At 41.3% G+C, this 17912-nt stretch overlaps 1 protein-coding gene across 4 annotated transcripts in view; it reads right to left on the minus strand.

Moving 5' to 3' along the window:
• Nucleotides 1–4898: 4898 nt before the first annotated feature.
• LOC140733124 (TOG array regulator of axonemal microtubules protein 2-like) overlaps nt 4899–17912 on the minus strand; it is a 110825-nt gene continuing 97811 nt past the window's right edge. For 2 of the 4 annotated variants that reach the window (XM_073056007.1, XM_073056006.1), the window contains exons 15-18: nt 16320–16518; nt 12943–13159; nt 7917–8003; nt 4899–6688 (exon numbers count right to left, since the gene is read on the minus strand). In XM_073056007.1, coding sequence (XP_072912108.1) covers nt 6435–6688; nt 7917–8003; nt 12943–13159; nt 16320–16518 — 757 coding nt within the window. In that variant the 3' untranslated portion in view covers nt 4899–6434. Of the gene's footprint in view, nt 6689–7916; nt 8061–12942; nt 13160–16319; nt 16519–17912 lie in introns of those variants that run through there. The other 2 variants (XM_073056008.1, XM_073056009.1) reach the window with 2 other exon arrangements.

Below are 17912 nucleotides of genomic sequence, written 5' to 3' on the forward strand. Positions count from 1 at the left end.
AGTCAGCCAATCTTCAGTCCACACTAGTATTTTTCCTGTGGTACCGTAGCCTATCGTTCAGCAGCCTCATGTGCAGGACCTTCAGGAAATCCAAAGCATCCACTGGCTCTTTGTCTATCCGCCTTGTTATTTCCTCAAATAATTCCAACAGATCTGCAAGGCATTTTTCCTTGAACCAGCCACCGAGGTAAGCGGTAATGGTGGAAGAAGGGATATGCCAGGCCGAGAAGTTACAGTTTGTGGAGATGCGCATTTCTGCTGCTGCTCTCTGCAGCACCTCATCAACGCCCAGTTTTCAGTTGCCAGAGCTGATCTGAGCCTATCCCATTTGGCTTGCTAAAGGTACGTCACCGATATGATGGAGGTGTCCTCGTGATAAGGTATCAACTGTCTCCACAAGGACTGTGTAGTGGCTATCTGTTAATGTTGACATATTTCTGTCGCAGGTAGATCAGTGAGGATGAGGTCAAGTGGATTGGTCCATCTCATTCGCTAATTTGTTACTTCACCTTTATATCCTTCAGGACTTGGCTTTTACAAGTGTGACTGAGTCATTCTTGGTGACGGACATAGAAGTTCCTCTCCCTCAAGACAATCTGTGCCCTCTCTATAGTGAATGCATCTTCCGAGTGTCATTTAGCATGGAAGAGCACTGATTCCTCATTCGAAGGGAGACTGTCAGTAGTAACCATGTTTGACCTTAGGACTTGGAGTCAGTGTTAGGTATTCCACAGGAGACTCCCTCTGCCTGTGTACCACAAAACCTCCACCTCTGGTGGATCTGTCCTGCAAGTGGGACAAGAGCTCCTCACAGATTATGATGGAGAAGTCTGGCGTATTCTCTGTAAGTTATGATTATGTGCTTCTGATTCTGTCTGTACCAGACTAGTCTATGGGACAGATCACTTATTTTAAATTCCAATCCCCAGATGTTCGGAGCAGTGACTTTGTAATGTGAGTGGGACTGAGAGTACATTTTCCATGTTTGAAAAGATTGCTCCTCTTGTTAAATGGAGTATTATGTCATAGCTGGGTGACTGAATGAGTCATGTGACTGATTGGCTGAGCCACTTCAAAGACGTTTAACAGTCAACTGAATTGGGTGGTCCAAACTCTCATACGGGTCAGACCAGTAAGGAGGCAGCTTTTCTCCCTGGCCTTTAAAATTGGAAATGGGTCATGGGGAAAGTATTGTGAACCTCAAGAACATTCATCAGGAGCATCCGAGCTTAAATCTTAGTACAGAACAGTACAGCACAGTACAGGCCCTTTGGCCCACTATGTTGTGTGGTATTTTTAACCTATTCCAAGATCAATCTAATGCCCTACATTTTACTTCCATCCATGTCCTATCTAAAGGTCTCTTGAATGTCTCTAATGTATCTGCCTCTATAACTACCCAGGGCAACATGTTCCGCACACCCACCAGTATCTGTGTAAAAAAAAAAGCACTTTGCTTCAGACATCCCCATTCCACCCCCCCCCCCCCATATTTCCATCCAATCACCTTAAAAGTATGTCCTCTCAAATTAGTCCTCGCCTCCCGGGGAAAAGGGCGATGGCGGCCCACCCTCTCTATGCATCTCACAACCTTATCAAGTCTGCTCACAACCTCCTTTGCTCCAAAGGGAAAATCCCTAGGTCATTCACTCTTTTCTCATAAGACATGCTTCCTAATCCAGACAACAACTGGTTAATCTTCTCTGCACCCACTCCAAAGCCTCCACATCTTTTCTATAATGAGGTGACTAGAACTGTACACATTCCAAGTGCGGTGTAACCAGACTCTTACAGAGCTGCAACAAATACCTTGCAGCTTTTGAACTCAATCCTCCAACCAATTAAGGCCAACACACCATTCACCTTCTTAATCACCTTATCAACTTCCCTGGCAACTTTGAGGGATCTCTGGATGTGGATCCCAGGATCCCTCTTTTCCTCCCCACCACTAAGAATCCTGCCATTAACTTTGTACTCTGCCTTGAAATTCAACCTTCCAAGGTATATCACTTTATACTTCTCCGGATTGAACTCCATCTGCCACTTCTCAACCTTTGCATCCTGACAATGTCCTGTTGTAACATACAACAACTTTCTACACTATCCACAACATCACCAACCTTCTTATCATCTGCAAACTTATTCACCCACCTTTCACTTCCTCATCTAAGTCATTTATAAAAATGACAGTGAGCAGGGATTCCAGAACAAATCCCTGTGGAACGCCACTGGTCGCAAACCTCCAGATGAAAATGCTTCATCTGCTACCACTCTGACTTCTGTGAGCAAGATAATTTCATACCCATGGAGCCCAGTTTCCCTGGATCCCATGCCTCATGACTTGCTGAATGAGCCCGTCATGGGGACCTTGTCAAAAATCATACACCACATCCACCATTTTAACTAAATCAATTTATTTTGTCACTTCCTCAAAAAAAGTCCATCAGGCTTGTATTGCATGCCCTGCCCTTCCCCAAGCCTGTCTCTAAGAATCCTCTCCAATAGTTTGCCCACCATTGACGTAAGACTCTCTGGTCTATAATTCACAGGATTATCCTTATTACCTTTCTTGAAAAAAGGAATAACATTTGCCATCCTGCAATCTTCTGGTACTACTCCTGTGGTCAGTGAGGATACAAAGATCACCACCAGTGGTGCAACAATCTCTTTTCTTGCTTCCCATGGAAGCTATCCTAATTTTTTTCGAAGTTCCAACACTGCCTTTTTCCTATTCTTGACATGTTCCAACACATTAGCCGGTTTTATGCTGACTTGACATTTGCCAAGTTTCCTCTCACTGGTGAATACTGAAGCAAAGGATTCATTAAGGATCTCCCCTACTCACTCCAACTCCAGGCACATTTCCTCTTTTATCCCTTATCAGTCTTAGGCTCAGTCTGGTCATCCTCCTGTTCTTCAGGTCTGTGCAGAATGCCATGGTGGTTTCCTTAATCCTATTCACCAGGGCCTCCCACTTCTCCCTTCTAGCTCTCCCAAATCCCTTCCTATGCCTTAAGTATGTTTCTTTCTTCCTCCTAACTAAATATTCCACCTTTCGTGTCAACCATGGTTCTTTCACCCTACCATTCTTCCCCTGCCTCAAAGGGATGAACCTATCTGGAACCAAATGCAAGTGCTCCCCAAACAACCTCCATTCCATTTCATAAAAGGCAAGTGTGTGTCGCCTCACCAAGCACCCACAGCGAAGCGCTTCCTGTGGAGGAGTTTGCCGAACCCATATTGCCCTTGTTTCTCACTTCAGAGCCAAACAAATGCAAATTATCCTCAGCCTCAAAGGCGGAAGGAGGAAGAGATTCAACTTAAAGCTTGGGGGCAGCCACCTTTCTGTTACGATCTGTGTTGAAATGCTTTGGGCAGTCAAATTTTGTGTATGTACTTTATGACATACAAACCCAGACCATTTGTCCCTGACCTCCGGGCTGGCATGTTCATCGATATACGTAACTTCTCACTTTGGCAGTCTGACGTACTTACCAGCTTCAAGCAGACTTTGGTTATTCCGGTGTCTAAGAAGAACATGGTATCTGCCGCAATGACTATTGTCCAGTAACATTTACATCTACTGTGATGAAGAGCTTTGAGAAGTTGGTGATGAAACATATCAACTCCTGCCTGAGAAGTGACTTGGATACGCTCCAATTTGCCTACCGGCACTACAGAATCACAACAAAATCCATTTCAATGGCTCTTCACTCAACCCTGGATCACCTGGACAGCAAAGGTGCATACATCAGGATGCTCTTTATTGACTACAGCTTGGCACTCAATACTAACATCTCCTGAAAATGAATCAATAAGCTTCAAGACCTTGGCCTCAATACCTACTTGTGCAATGGATCCTTGATTTCCTCACTTGCAGACCTCAGTCAGTTCAGATTGATAACATCTCCTCCACGATCTCCAGCAGCACAGGTACTCCCAAGGTGGTGTGCTTAGCCCCCTGCTCTACTCAGTTTATGACTGTTCCAATGTTATATTTAACTTTGCTGATGACACCACTGTTGTTGGCTGAATCAAAAGTGGTGACATATCAGCATACAGGAGAGAGACTGAAATTCCAGCTAAGGGGTGCCACAACACTAAGCTCTCACTCAATGTCAGCAAGATCAAGGAGCTGATTATTGACTTCAGAGGGAGGAAATTGAAGAGTCCTCATCAGGGATCAGAGGTGGAGAGGGTCAACAACTTTAAATTCCTCAGTGCTATCATTTCAGAAGATATGTCTTAGGTCCAGCACATAACTACAATTATGAAGAAAGCACAGCAGTGTCTCTACTTCCTTAGAAGTTTGCGAAGACTTGGCATGACACCTAAAATTTTCACAAACTTCCATAGGTGTGCAGTGGTTGCATCACAGCCTGACATGGAAACACCAACAGAAAATCCTACAAAAAGTAGTGGATACGTCCCAGTCCATCACGGGTGAAGCCCTCCCCACCATTGAGCATATCTACATGAAACACTGTCGCAAGAAAGCGGCATCCATCTTCAAGGACCCCCACTTCCCAGGCCATGCTTCCTTCTCACGGCTGCCATTATAAAGAAGGTGCAGGAGCCTCAGCACCTCCACCACCAGATTCAAGAACAGCTATTAACCCTCAACCATCAGGCTCTTGAGCCAGTGGAGATAACTTCACTCAGCTTCACTCACCCTTTCATTGAACTGTTTCCACAACCTGCACACTCACTTTCAAGGACTCTTCATCTCGTGTTCTTGATACTTATTGCTTATTTAATTATTTTTTTAACTTTTGTATTTGCACAGTTTGGTGTCTTTTGCACTTTGGTTGTTTGTCTGTCCTGTTGGGAGGTCTTTCATTGACTCTGTAATGTTTCTGCAAGAAGATGAATTTCAGGCTTGTATGTGGTGACATATATTTGTACTTTGATAATAAATTTACTTTGAAATAACCTAATACAGTTTACAATATCTGTTATAGGACTTCAACACTGGTGACTTGGTCAGACTACTTAGATCCAACTATACTAATAACAAAATGATTAAATCTTACTGAAAAGGTTACATCACCAATATAAATGTTAACAATGAAATGTCAGCAACATACAATCAAGATGATCCCAATAAATTATATATTATTCTTTAAAGTCTCTCCTACAAAAAATTACATAACATCAATTATACATCTTTCTTTATAGTAACAGGAAGTCCTGGGTTGACAGTGAAGCAACTGAAAGGAAACCCAGTATAGGAGATGATTTCATTTCCACTCTACAATGAAATCTTCCAAAATGAGAGACTTAAGGCCTCATGAGTTGCAAAGGAAGATTTTGATAACCAGTCTGTTTCAGTGGAGAAATTAGGCTACTGTTCCTGTTTTTGTTCCTGTACATAGAGTTCTTAAGAAGGGTCTCAACGTAGGAGGCCCTTTGGTTGGCTGCACATCACTCTAACCTCATTGTTGAGTCAGAGAGAACACTGCAGAGACTTCAGTACATAGACTTAAAATACATCTGAGTACAGAGTTAATTTTTTGCCCTTTAACCTCCATGCTAGTTAATACTATTTTGCCATATTTTCTTTCAGATCACCATGAAATTTTGAAGTCATTCTACCAATCTTGCATTGTAATTTGTGGGTCTACACTTCATTTGTAGGCAGGCAGAGTTATAATAGAATATTGCAGATACAGTTCGGAGATGACAATGTAATTTTAGGCAAGCTAACTAACTAAGTGACTATTATGAGAGGTTTATTTGTCATAAGTTTTCTGACCAAATTCAGATATCATTTGAATGCAAGAGGTTGTTAGCAAATTAGGCAGAAATAATGCAGTGCACCGATAATTAAATTAAATTGTGGTTATCTGGGCTATATAAGGAGTAAGTGTGTGTGTGTGTGTGTGTTTGAAGGGAGGAGATGTAGTGTTTGAGTGTTTGTGGGGTCAGTATGTGTGTGCGTGTGTGTGTGTGCATGTGTATCCTCCTTTGGATGTGAGGATCGAAAGTATTGTAGTATTTGTGAGGTGTATGTTTGTTTGACATTAGGGGTATTGACAGGTGGGTGGTGATGTATGAAATGGGTAATGAAGGTATGTTCGGACAGAGTGGAACAGGCTTTAGTATGCCTATGCCTGTTACCTCTGGCGGGACAGGTTTGTAAGGGGTCTGTCATCCGACTGTCCACTTCCAGCAGCCCCCATTGTCTCTGCACCTCATCCAGGACTGGATCCCATGCTACTGAAGAATGATTGGGCTCTCATTACCATTGGCTGACTCAGATGTCTGTCGACTCACTTCTTTTTATTCCAACCAATCTCTGGCATTAATAATAAACAAAAATCAATGGTTACGGGAAAGGAAGATTCATTATAAATAAGTACATCACTTTTCCTGGTAGCTGCTCACAGATGGATCTAAAACCTGCTGACTCCAGTACAAGGATCTTGCCATGATTAAAGTTCCTTCTCTGTGAGATCCTGGAGAGTCTTGATGACGTGCGCTGGCTGACTCTGTGCATATTCCTGAAGTCCGCTGCCCATCTGTTGGTGCAGGCTGGCAGCCAGCTTGGCAGTCACTGCCCGCATGTTAACACTTCCGCCTTTGATCACACCGCTCCCAGTCATGTTGCCCAGCAGGTACCACAGCACAGGTAGAACATACCTCTCCACCGCTTGAGGCCTCCGCTGATAGGCCGGCAGCACCAGGGCTGCAGGCAAGAAAGAAACAAGAATACTCAGGGAGCACACCACTTCCAACAGCAGTCTAACCCGGTAACGTGCCGACAGGAATTAGACCAGCTCAGGCCCAAATGCCCAGAAACACCAATCCCGCCTTGATTTTCCCACTCATGTCCTTGAAGAGGATAAAGAAGCTTTACGCGGTCAAAGCCCCAAGATTTGCACATCCTTTCTGCTCTCTCCGGAAGATTCAGCAGCATAAGTTATTGCGCTGAAAGTCCAGTCATCAAGTGGATCATGAGTTCAAATCCCTCCACAGTAATTGGGGCAATTAAAAGTCAAACTACTAGTTTCTCAGTTCAGACTAATTAAATTTGAAAATTAACCATATAACAATTACAGCACGGAAACAGGCCACCTCAGCCCTTCTAGTCCGTGCCGAACGCTTACTCTCACCTAATCCCACCGACCTGCACTCAGCCCATAACCCTCCATTCCTTTCCTGTCCATATACCTGTCCAAATTTTTTTTAAATGACAAAATCGAACCTGCCTCTACCACTTCTACTGGAAGCTCATTCCACACAGTTACCACTCTGAGTAAAGAAGTTCCCCCTCGTGTTACCCCTAAACTTTTGCCCCTTAACTCTCAACTCATGTCCTCTTGTTTGAATCTCCCCTACTCTCAATGGAAAAAGCCTATCCACGTCAACTCTATCTATCCCCCTCATAATTTTAAACACCTCTATCAAGTCCCCCCTCAACCTTCTACGCTCCAAAGAATAAACACCTAATTTTAAGTAATACTTTCAAATATAATTGTTTCATGGTCACAAGTTATGACCGTGGGACCACTGCTTAAACCTAGCTGCTTTACTAATGACTTTTAGTGAAACGTTATGATCTGATATATGAGCGTCCCAGATTCATAGCAACAATTCACTCTTACAGTCCCCCAAGATGCCCAGCAAGTCATTAGATTGAAGCAAAGCCCTCGTTCTGTAGATGAAGTAAACACCCCCCCAATTTCTACCTTGCCAGTTGAGTTGACAGCACAGATGGAGGTCATTTGGACAATCAAATTTATACTGTTTATGTAGGACGATTCTGTCAATCCCATTCCCCCACCCTTTTGCCAATGCTCTGCACATAATTTAGTCTTCTTCTCCTGCCTCTTGAAGACCCTGACTGATTCTGGGCTCCCTGTCACAGTTAAACCTTTGACTCTGCATCCTGACATGATTGGCTTTTGCCTCACCTGCGAGTCGCTCCGTGACGTCGTGCCTTGCCTGGCCGTTGATGAACTGCACTCGGCTGGCGAAGGGCTGAAGCAGCAGCAAGTTGTCTTTACGGAGACAGCAAACCAGTGGTAATCAGTGTTACATACGCATGGGCTAGATTACTGATCAACAAATAGAGAAAGGGAGATAGGGCGAGACCCAGCCAATGTCATGATGTCACCAGTACAGTGGTGGCACCCAGCATAATACAGGTGCAGAAGAAATAAATTCTCAAACCTTATGAACCCCTTTGCAGGGACTCAGTATACATGATAGTGGCTTTTAAGAGGCACTTGGAACAAAGAGAATGGAGGGTCATGGATCATGCGCAGGACAGTGGGATTAATTCAATTTGACACCACTGTTGGCAGAGACATCGTGGACCAAAAGGCCTGTTCTTGCCATACACTGTTCTGTGCTCTTTGCTCTATTTAAGTACAACATTGCTTGGCCAGACTCCTTTCACTCTTTCTCAAATATTATAGCCAGGAGGGTAATTCAGAGCTTCAATCCCCTGCTGACATTTTCCCCCGACTGATTCCTCCTTTAAAATCTTCTCAGTTCCTGTCCTGTAGCACTTGTGCCCCTGGGGAACCACTTTACTGGTGGGCAATGAAACAAGTCGGCCACGGTCCTTGGAATCAAATAAACTTAGTGCACAGGAGGAAACCATTCGGTCCAGTTTGTCCAGGCTGATCAACAAGAGCCATTGAGACCAATCTCACTCTCCAGCTCTGGTCTGCTGGTCACAGTACGGGTGCTCAGCAAGGTACGGTTTCAATGGGGTGAGGCTTTCCACCCACACTACACGATAAGCTCCAGACGTAAGGAGGTTACAAAGGGGTATAAATAGGTTAAGTGATTGGCAAATGGACCTAAGGTGTGAATTTTTCTATTATGGCAGGAAAAACAAAAATGTCATTTTATCTAAATGGTGAGGGATTAGAGATCTGTGTGGTCAGAGTCCTAGCTCAAAAAGCTAGTATACAGGTAGAGAAAGCAATGAAGAAAGCTAAAATACTGTTAAAGTGTGGATTGAAAAGTTATGATTCAGTTACATAAAACTCTTGGTGAGACTATATCTGGAGTACTGTGTGGTTAGTATGGATTAAATTTTATCTGTTTCATGCAAAGGGGGGGATGAATATTCAATAAATAGACAACAAGGTCCTATCCTTTTTATGGATTTTTAGTTATAAAATAAAAATCATTTATAGGAAGATCCCAAGAGTGCTGGAAATACTCTGATGATAATTTATGTCTGGATCTCTTTTTAATCAGGGAGGCATTCCGAGTTGTTCTGCATCACTTATTAACTCTTTTCTAATTGATTTGGCCTGGTTGAAATTTGGAGACATTTACATCCTAATGATAGAGATTATTCTTTTTTTTCCACACATTCACATTCACAAAAAATATTCGAGAATCGATTACTTTATAGTTGATCCCCGATTTTTGTCCAAAGTCCAGAAATGTGAGTATGATGCTATAGCTCTTTCAGATCATGCACCTTTAAGTTTAGCTTTTGAATTGAATGATGTCGCTATTGCAAATTTGCCCTGGCAGTTTCCAGAAAATTTATTACAAAGTCCGGACTTTGTCAAATTTATTGAGATTCAGATAAAAGATTTTTTTCTTTTTAACAATACAGGAGATGTATCGAAATTGATTATATGGGACACATTTAAAGCATATTTGCGTGGTCAGATAATTTCCTATTCAGCTAAGCTTAAGAAACAGACAAAAACAGAGTTAGATAAGATTTCCAAACAAATTAAAGACTTGGATAATATTTATGCAGTCTCTCCTAACATTGATTTATTTAAACAAAGAGTTGAACTCCAATCACAATATAATTTATTATTAACTTATCCTATTGAAAGTAATTTGCTTAAATTGAAAAGTCAATTTTATGTGTTTGGAGATAAAAATAATAAGCTATTAGCATCTCAATTAAAAGCAGCTAGAGCTAAAAGACAAATTTTAAAAATTCATAAGGGAGATGGTAGTTTAGCATGCAATTATGAAGATATTAATAAAAATTTTCAGAACTTTTATATGGAGCTTTATAAATCTCAGTTTCCAGTTGATTCTTCCAAAATGAATGCCTTTTTACAAAAGATTGATTTTCCTCGAATTTCTGTTGAAGATCAACAAACTCTTGATGCTCCTATTACTGAAAGCAAAATTCAGAAAGCTATTTTTTCAATGCAATCTGGTAAAGCTCCTGGACTGGATGGTTATTCTGTAGGATTTTATAAAATTGCTCTCTTCATATATGTTGGAAACGCTTAAAGATTCTTTTTTTGATAGGAGAGTTACCTCCCACATTTTATGAAGCTTCTATTTCTTTAATTCTTAAGAAAGATAAAGATTCTACTGACTGTGCTTCATAGAGACTGATTTCATTATTAAATGTGGATGCTAAAATTCTCTCAAAAATAATGGCTATTCAGCTGGAGAATATTTTAGCTAACATTATTTCTCAAGATCAGACAGGTTTTGTAAAGGGCCGTTATTCCTTGTCTAATGTTAGGAGACTGTTAAATATTATATATTCATCCTTTTCTAAGGCTCACAATGTGTCGTTTCTCTTGATGCTGAAAAGGCATTTGACAGAGTTGAATGGAAATACTTATTTAATGTTTTAGAGAAATTTGGCTTTGGTATTAATTTTAATAAGTGGATTAGAATGATATATAAAAGCCACATAGCTACAGTTATTACTAACAATTGCAGATCTCCTTTTTTTCGGCTTTCACAGGGTACGAGACAAGGATGTCCGTTAAGTCGTTTGTTGGTTAATTTGGTGCTGGAACCCTTGGCTATTGCACTTCATGAAGCTAAAGATATTCATGGAATTCTTATAAATGGGACTATTCATAAGATCTCTCTTTATGCTGGTGATCTTTTAGTTTATATTTCGAATCCTGAAGAATCTATTCCTAGTTTATTGAAACTATTAAATGATTTTGGAAAGTTTTCAGGATATAAACTAAACCTTCATAAAAGTGAATTATTTCCCCTAAACAATTCTGCTTCGATATATGATGACATTCCTTTTAAAGTTACGGACTCATTTAAATATTTAGGTATTATTATCACTAAAAATCATAAAGATCTTTATAAAGCTAATTTGGGTCCTTTAGTGGATTTTATGAAGCAATTATTTTGTAGATGGAATCCACTTACACTTTCCTTAGTTGGCCAAATTCATGCAGTTAAAATGATGATTTTACCAAAACTTTTATATGCATTTCAAAATATCCCTTTTTTTAAAAAATAAGAAGTTCTTCGATCGGGTTGACTCCATTATTTCATCTTTTGTTTCGAATGATAAATATCATTTACAAAAATTTAAAAAAGATGGAGGTCTTGCTTTGCCTAATTTAAGAATGTATTATTGGGCTGTTAATACACGTTTTATGTGTTTTTGGTTATATTGGGCTGATAGAGATGAATGACCTCCATGGGCTGATTTGGAATTGAATGCTGTGAAACAGTTTCACTTAACTGCATTATTAGGAGCATCGCTGCCTGTACAACTGGCCAAAATTACTAATTTAAATTTATATCCTGTGATTAAGCAGTCATTACAAATTTTGTTCCAGTTTCATAATTTTTTAATCTTAAAAAATTTAAACATTTTAGTTTAATTTATCAAAATTATTTATTTAAACCTTCATTAAGTGATTCTACTTTTCTTCTTTGGAGGAATAAAGGGGTTTATTCCTTCATGGATTTGTTTCAAGATGGCCGACTGATGTCTTTTGAAAAATTAGTAACTGAATACTCTCTCTCATATTCACATTTCCTGCAATATCTTCAGGTCAGCCACTTCTTACAAAAATATTTAAGTAATTTTCCATATATACAAGATTCTGACCTGTTAGATATTATTTTAAAAATGAATCCTTTAGTGAAGGGTTTTATTGGGAAAATTTATAATTTATTGTTAAAACAGCACAATTATCCTTCACTTAAGATTAAGCAAGATTGGGAGAGAGAGCTTAACATGACCCTGATAACAGAAGAATGGTTGCGGACTTTAAAGTTGGTTAATTCTTCTTCGATTTGTGCCAATCACTCTTTAATTCAATTTTAAATTGTACATCGTTACTATCTGACAAAGGAAAGACTATCTAAAATGTTTCTTAATGTTGATAGTCAGTGTGACAGATGTAAAACTGAGACAGCCACATTGACACATATGTTTTGGTCATGTTCTGTATTGAAACATTTTTGGAAGTCTATTTTCTCTACAATTTCTAAAGCTTTAAAAATTAATTTACAACCTAATAAATTGACAGTTTTATTTGGTATAATTCCTCAATATTGGTATTTCTCCATCAGACCAACATGTAATTGCATTTGTTACATTATTGGCCAGAAGGGCTATTTTGTTGAAATGGAAAGATATTTCTGCTCCTACTTTGATACAATGGTTTTCTCAGGTGATGCTATGTCTTAATTTGGAGAAAATCAGAAGTCGAACTTTTGATCCTCGATTTGATTTTGAGAAAAGGTGGGGTTCATTCACCTGCTACTATCATCTGATTTGAGTTAATTAATATGGATTCCTTCCGATTTTTCTTTAAGTGGATTTGAGTTGGAGGATTGATTTTTTTTTTGGAAGCTTGTATGATATATAGCTCGGGGGTTGTGCTCCCAATGGATTTTTTTTTGTTTTTGTTTTTTTCTCAGTCAGTAGGGTTTTTTTTAGTTAGTAGGGATTCTTTTTTCCTCCTTTTTCTTTTAAAAAAATATTCTTAACACTTTATTTTTTCTTCTTATTGATATATTGCTTAGCTTTGTTAATCAGTTATTTGCTAATTTAATTCTTTATTGTACATAATGACAGATTGACTTAATGTATCTTTTTTTGTTAATCTTCAATAATAATTAATAAAAAAGATTTAAAAATGAAAATGAAGGGAGGCAGTAGTTACATTTACTCCAGGATCATAGACCCCACACATCAACGACAAAGAGCCTGAGGCCTACCTATGTGATCGATCAGTGTATCAAGCACACGCAGAGCCGCCGTGTAAATGCCCGCGTTCTTCGAGTTTAAGTTGTCAGTGACAATGGTGACTGTGGAATGCAGAACTCTGTGAAGGTCATCCTTCAGAACTGGGATCATGGTCACCAAGGACTGCAGGGCAAACTGGTTCACCTTCTTATTGGAATCCTGCAGCCGTGGGGTGAAGGCATCAAAAATCTGAAACATCAAACGACTGGAATTAGAGGACACGGGGCATGCTCCTCATAGCCCAGCCACTCCACACACCAACACATATGACGTACTCATGCTCTCTTATCTTCACCTTCCCTGCAGGATGTACGTCAACATGTCTGCATGGTTACTTGCGACCCAATCAACATCTCACAGAAAGTTTGGAAACCAAGATCTATGGTTGCTCTTCTAGTACTGTAGCCACATCATTCCAATATCCTAGAACCCTTGGTGTGTATTTTCTGTGGAAGGAACAGCTGGATAGGACAAATGATTCAGAAATTCAAAGCTCCATTTTGATTGATCCCTTTTTCACTGTCTAGGAACAATGCAGGACGATTGAGACTGTTTTGTGAGGGGGGTAGGACCTCTAGATTTATTCCCCAAAATAGACTAAATTTATAATATAAAAGCCAAACGGTCATGGAGATTATCTTCATTCATTGTACCAAGCAATTTAGTACATTCCCTTATATACCAACAGCATCAATTTTTCATTGTTAAATACTACATGAACAAAACGTTGAGAAGCTGTTACACAGGCCCCAGCCCCTGAGTGTCCAGTGATCCAGGCAACCAACAGCTGGGGATAGAAGGCTAAACTCCTATAAGAAACCCTGGGCCACCTCTGCCCAAAGGCCTTTCCTGGACAGGATATTCCTCCTGTTTTGTGCTGTTCCTCAAAGATTCTACCAGCAGTTTCTGCTGCCAGACTGTAAACATCCCGTCAACTACAAATTAAATTAAACCAGGTAAATTTGTTTATTATTTTCATATACACTGAGCTGCAGTGAAAAAAAAGTTGCTTTAAATGCCAACCATACAAATCATCTCATCACACCAGCGCAAAGGGGAAAACAGTCACAGCACGCAGAATGTAGCTTCACAGTTACAGAGTGAGTACAGGGCAATAAGGTGAAAGCCATAGAATTTAGATTTAAAAGAGTAGAATGGAAGTAAGGAGCAGGTTTGCACAGAGCAACGTGCAATGAGATGCCATGCTCCAGTACCATGTTCTGCTGCTGCCCAGCAGCACCCTGGAGATGTTCAATGACACGTTGAGGATGATGCAATTGTACGGTTCCTAGAGCCACTGCCTCACCGCCCCGGTGACCTGAGTGTGACTGATCTCGGGTGCTGTCTGGAGTTTGCAATTTCTCACTGTGACGGCACGGTTTCCTCAGAGTGCTCCGCTCCTGCCGGATCCTAAAGACATGCTGGCTGGTAGATGAACTGGTCAGTGTTAGTGAGTGGTAGGGCCTGAGAAAGGGGGAGGTGTATATATAAATAAAGCATTCATGTAGAACTTGTGTAAATGGGTGTTTGATGGTTGGCATGAATGAAGGGCTTAACCGCCTGTTTCTAAGCCGTGTCTCCCCCGTCACCTCATTATAGGAAGAGGTAGAGGTTATGGAGGAGCTGTAGGTTTACCGGGATGCTGCCTGGATTACAGGCCATGTGCCGTAAGGAGAGGATTGGCAAACCTGGGTTGTTATCTTTGCAGAGGGAAGGCTGTACAAAGTTCAAAGTTAATTTATTACCGAAGTACATATACTCACCATATACAACCCTGAGATTCATTTTCTGAGAGGCATACTCAATAACTCCATAATGGAATAATAACCATAATAGAATTGACAAAAGACTGCATCAACTTGGTCAACAATCACTCAACCTGTGTGCAGAGGACAACAGAGCGTGCAAATACAAAAAGAAAGAAATAATAATAAATAAGGAATAAATATCAAGAACATGAGATGAAGAGTCCTTGAAAGTGAGTACATAAGTTGTGGGAATATTTCAATGATGGGACAAGTGAAATTGAGTGAAGTTATCTCCTTTGGTTCAAGAGCCTGATCGCTGAGGATTAATAATTGTTCCTGAACCTGGTGGTGTTAGTCCTGAGGCTCCTGCACTTTCTTCCTGATGGCAGCAATGAGTAGAGAGCATGGCCTGGATGTGCTCATTTATGGGAAGGGTTTTACTCATGATAGACAGGGCCATATCCACTACTTTTCCATTCAAGGGCATTGGTGTTTCCTTACCAGGCTCTACACAGACTGACAGCGGTTTGTGGCACTATGAAAGGGACAAATCAAGTAGGCAGCTAGTATCTTCTTTTTCCCCCAGAGTTAAAATGCCTAATATGAGAGGGGATGCACTCAAGCTATGGGGGTAAGTTGAAAGGAGATGTGTGGAGCAAGTTTTTTTATACAGAGTGGTGGTTGCCTGCGATGCACTGCCAGGGGTTGCAGTGGAAGCAAATATAATAGGGATGTTCAGGAAGATGTTAGGTAAGCACGTGAAGACTGGAGACGGCGCACGAGCCCGTTATTGGCTCCGTTTCTAGCCGATCCCACAAATTAAATTGAGGGAAGATTGAAATCAAAGCAAGTGCAGAAGGCAAGTGGGTATTCAGCGCTGTCTACCACTCTCACTTGCTGCAGCAGAAAGGTGGCTGTGTGTGATGGTCTCTCACTCTTCCCCCTCCCCCTCTCTCCCCTCCCTCAACCTCCCCCTCTCCCTCTCTCTCCCCTCACCCCCTCTCCCCCCTCCCCTCTCTCTCCCCCTCTCCACCCTCACTCCCCCTCTCTCCACTCTCTCCCCCCCTCCCCCCTCCCTATTTTGAGCAATTTTGTTTGGGACAGCCTGTGGAAAATAAACTGAGCTGAACTGAATACGCCTGGACTCTTTCAATTTTGTGTTTTATATTCTGTATTTTTTGCTCCTTTTTCGTTGCTGTTTTGATGCTTTTCTTTGAACAGATTCCACGGTTTTCTTTGTTTTGTGGCTGTCTGTGGAGAAGATGAATATCAGGGTTGAATACTGCATACATACTTTCATAATAATAAATGCACTTTGACTTTGAATGTGCAGAGAATGGAGGGATATGGATATTGTGTAGGTTGAGTGGATTTGTTTTGTTAAGGGTTTAATTACAAAGGACCTATCTTGTGCTGTACTGTTCTATGTTTTATGTTGAATCTACAGCACCAGAGCAAACCTACATGGAGAAAGTGTGGAAACTCCACCAGGAAAGCATCTGGAAACAGGTTCAAACACAGGCTGCTGGAGCTGTGTAACTATACTGCCCTGTTTCATGCTCTTCAGAGTTCCTTCACCCACGCACAGTGCCCAGACTTACGTCCACTATATTGGAGGTGACGAACCTCGGGTTGGCCTCACATTGCTCCTGCAGCTGTGAAATGCCTTGCATTCTCTCCTGGAACTCCTTGGCAGTCAACATCTTGTTCAGCTGCTTCACCTTCTCTACCATTTCGACGCCGTGCAGGCTTGAATGGTGGGACGGCAACCCCAGCTGCTGTGACGTGTTCTGCTCTGTCCTGCGGAGAAAAGATCAATTAACTGCTCTGGGTTTATTATTGTCATCTGTACTGAGGTAAAGTCGCTGTGAAAATTTGATAGTTTTAAAATGGCTTTCCGTCTTTTAAAATTCATTTTCAGCTCTAAAACTTTCCAAGAGTTGTGCAGTCTTCCAATGCTATCCTGTTATGCACCTTTAAGAACTGACAAGTATCCCTTCAGTTACCCTGGCCCTAAGAAGTAAAAATCCCTTCCTACATCAGAAACGCAATCTCCAAAAGAGTGCTGGAAGCAACCTTTGTTTGCATACCTCCCAGACAGATCATTTTATACGTAGGCACATTGAGGAAGTACAGAAGGGAAATACATTGTAGAACATGGTGTAACAGAGAAAGTGCAATGCAGGAGCATTGCGAGGAGCATGACAAACTAGAATGGGAGATCAAAGGCTTTAGTGTACCAGAGGCCTGCTCAAGGGTCTGCTGACAGCGGGATAGAAGCTGTCCTTGAGCCTGGTGTTCTCTGTCCTACTGTGAATGCTGGCAAGAAAATTAATCTCAAGGTTGAATATGCTAACATAAATGTACTTTGATAATGAACTTACATTGAACTTTGAAGGTATGTGTTCTCAAGCTATTATAGCTTCTGCCCAGCGAAGAGTGTGGCACACGGCCAAGTGGTTAAGGCGTTAGACTAGCAAACTGAAGGTCGTGAGTTCAAGCCCCAGATGAGGCAGTGTGTCGTGCTCTTGAGCAGTAAGGCACTTAACCACACATTGCTCCAGTCCACCCAGCTGAAAATGGGTACTGGCAAAATGCTGGGGGTTAACCTCGCGATAGATTGGCGACCTATCCGGGGGGGGGGGGGGGAGGGGCTGAGTCTCGTACTCTCAGTTGCTTCACACCATGGAAACCGGCATAACTGGCCTGATGAGCCTATAAGGCTCGGGACAGACTTTAACTAACCGGTGGAGAAAAGGAGGAGAATGATTGGAGTACAAGGAGTCCTTGCTATTTTGGCTGCTTTTCCCAAGACAGCGGGAAGTATAAGCAGTCAGTGGAGGATAGACTGTTCTGCACTGCCAGTGAGTCATCTCAGAGACTTGTGACCTCTATGTCTATGAATGACAGGAGTAGTAGGCACCTGTTAACATGACGACCTGCAGATTCATCTTCAAGACGTAACCAGAATCAGATTTAATATCATCGACCTATATGATGTGAAGCTTGCTCTTTTTAATGGCAGCAGCACAGTGCAAAGACAGAAAAACGAGTCAGCAGTGCAAAAAAAAGGAATAACGAGATAGTCTTCATCGACTGATGGATCATTCAGAAACCTGATGATAGAGGAGAAGAAGCTGTTCCTAAATCATTGGACATGGGTCTTCAGGAACCTGTACCTCCTCCCTGATGGG

The sequence above is a fragment of the Hemitrygon akajei genome, chromosome 9, assembly GCF_048418815.1.
Source record: "Hemitrygon akajei chromosome 9, sHemAka1.3, whole genome shotgun sequence".
NCBI classification, from domain to species: domain Eukaryota; kingdom Metazoa; phylum Chordata; class Chondrichthyes; order Myliobatiformes; family Dasyatidae; genus Hemitrygon; species Hemitrygon akajei.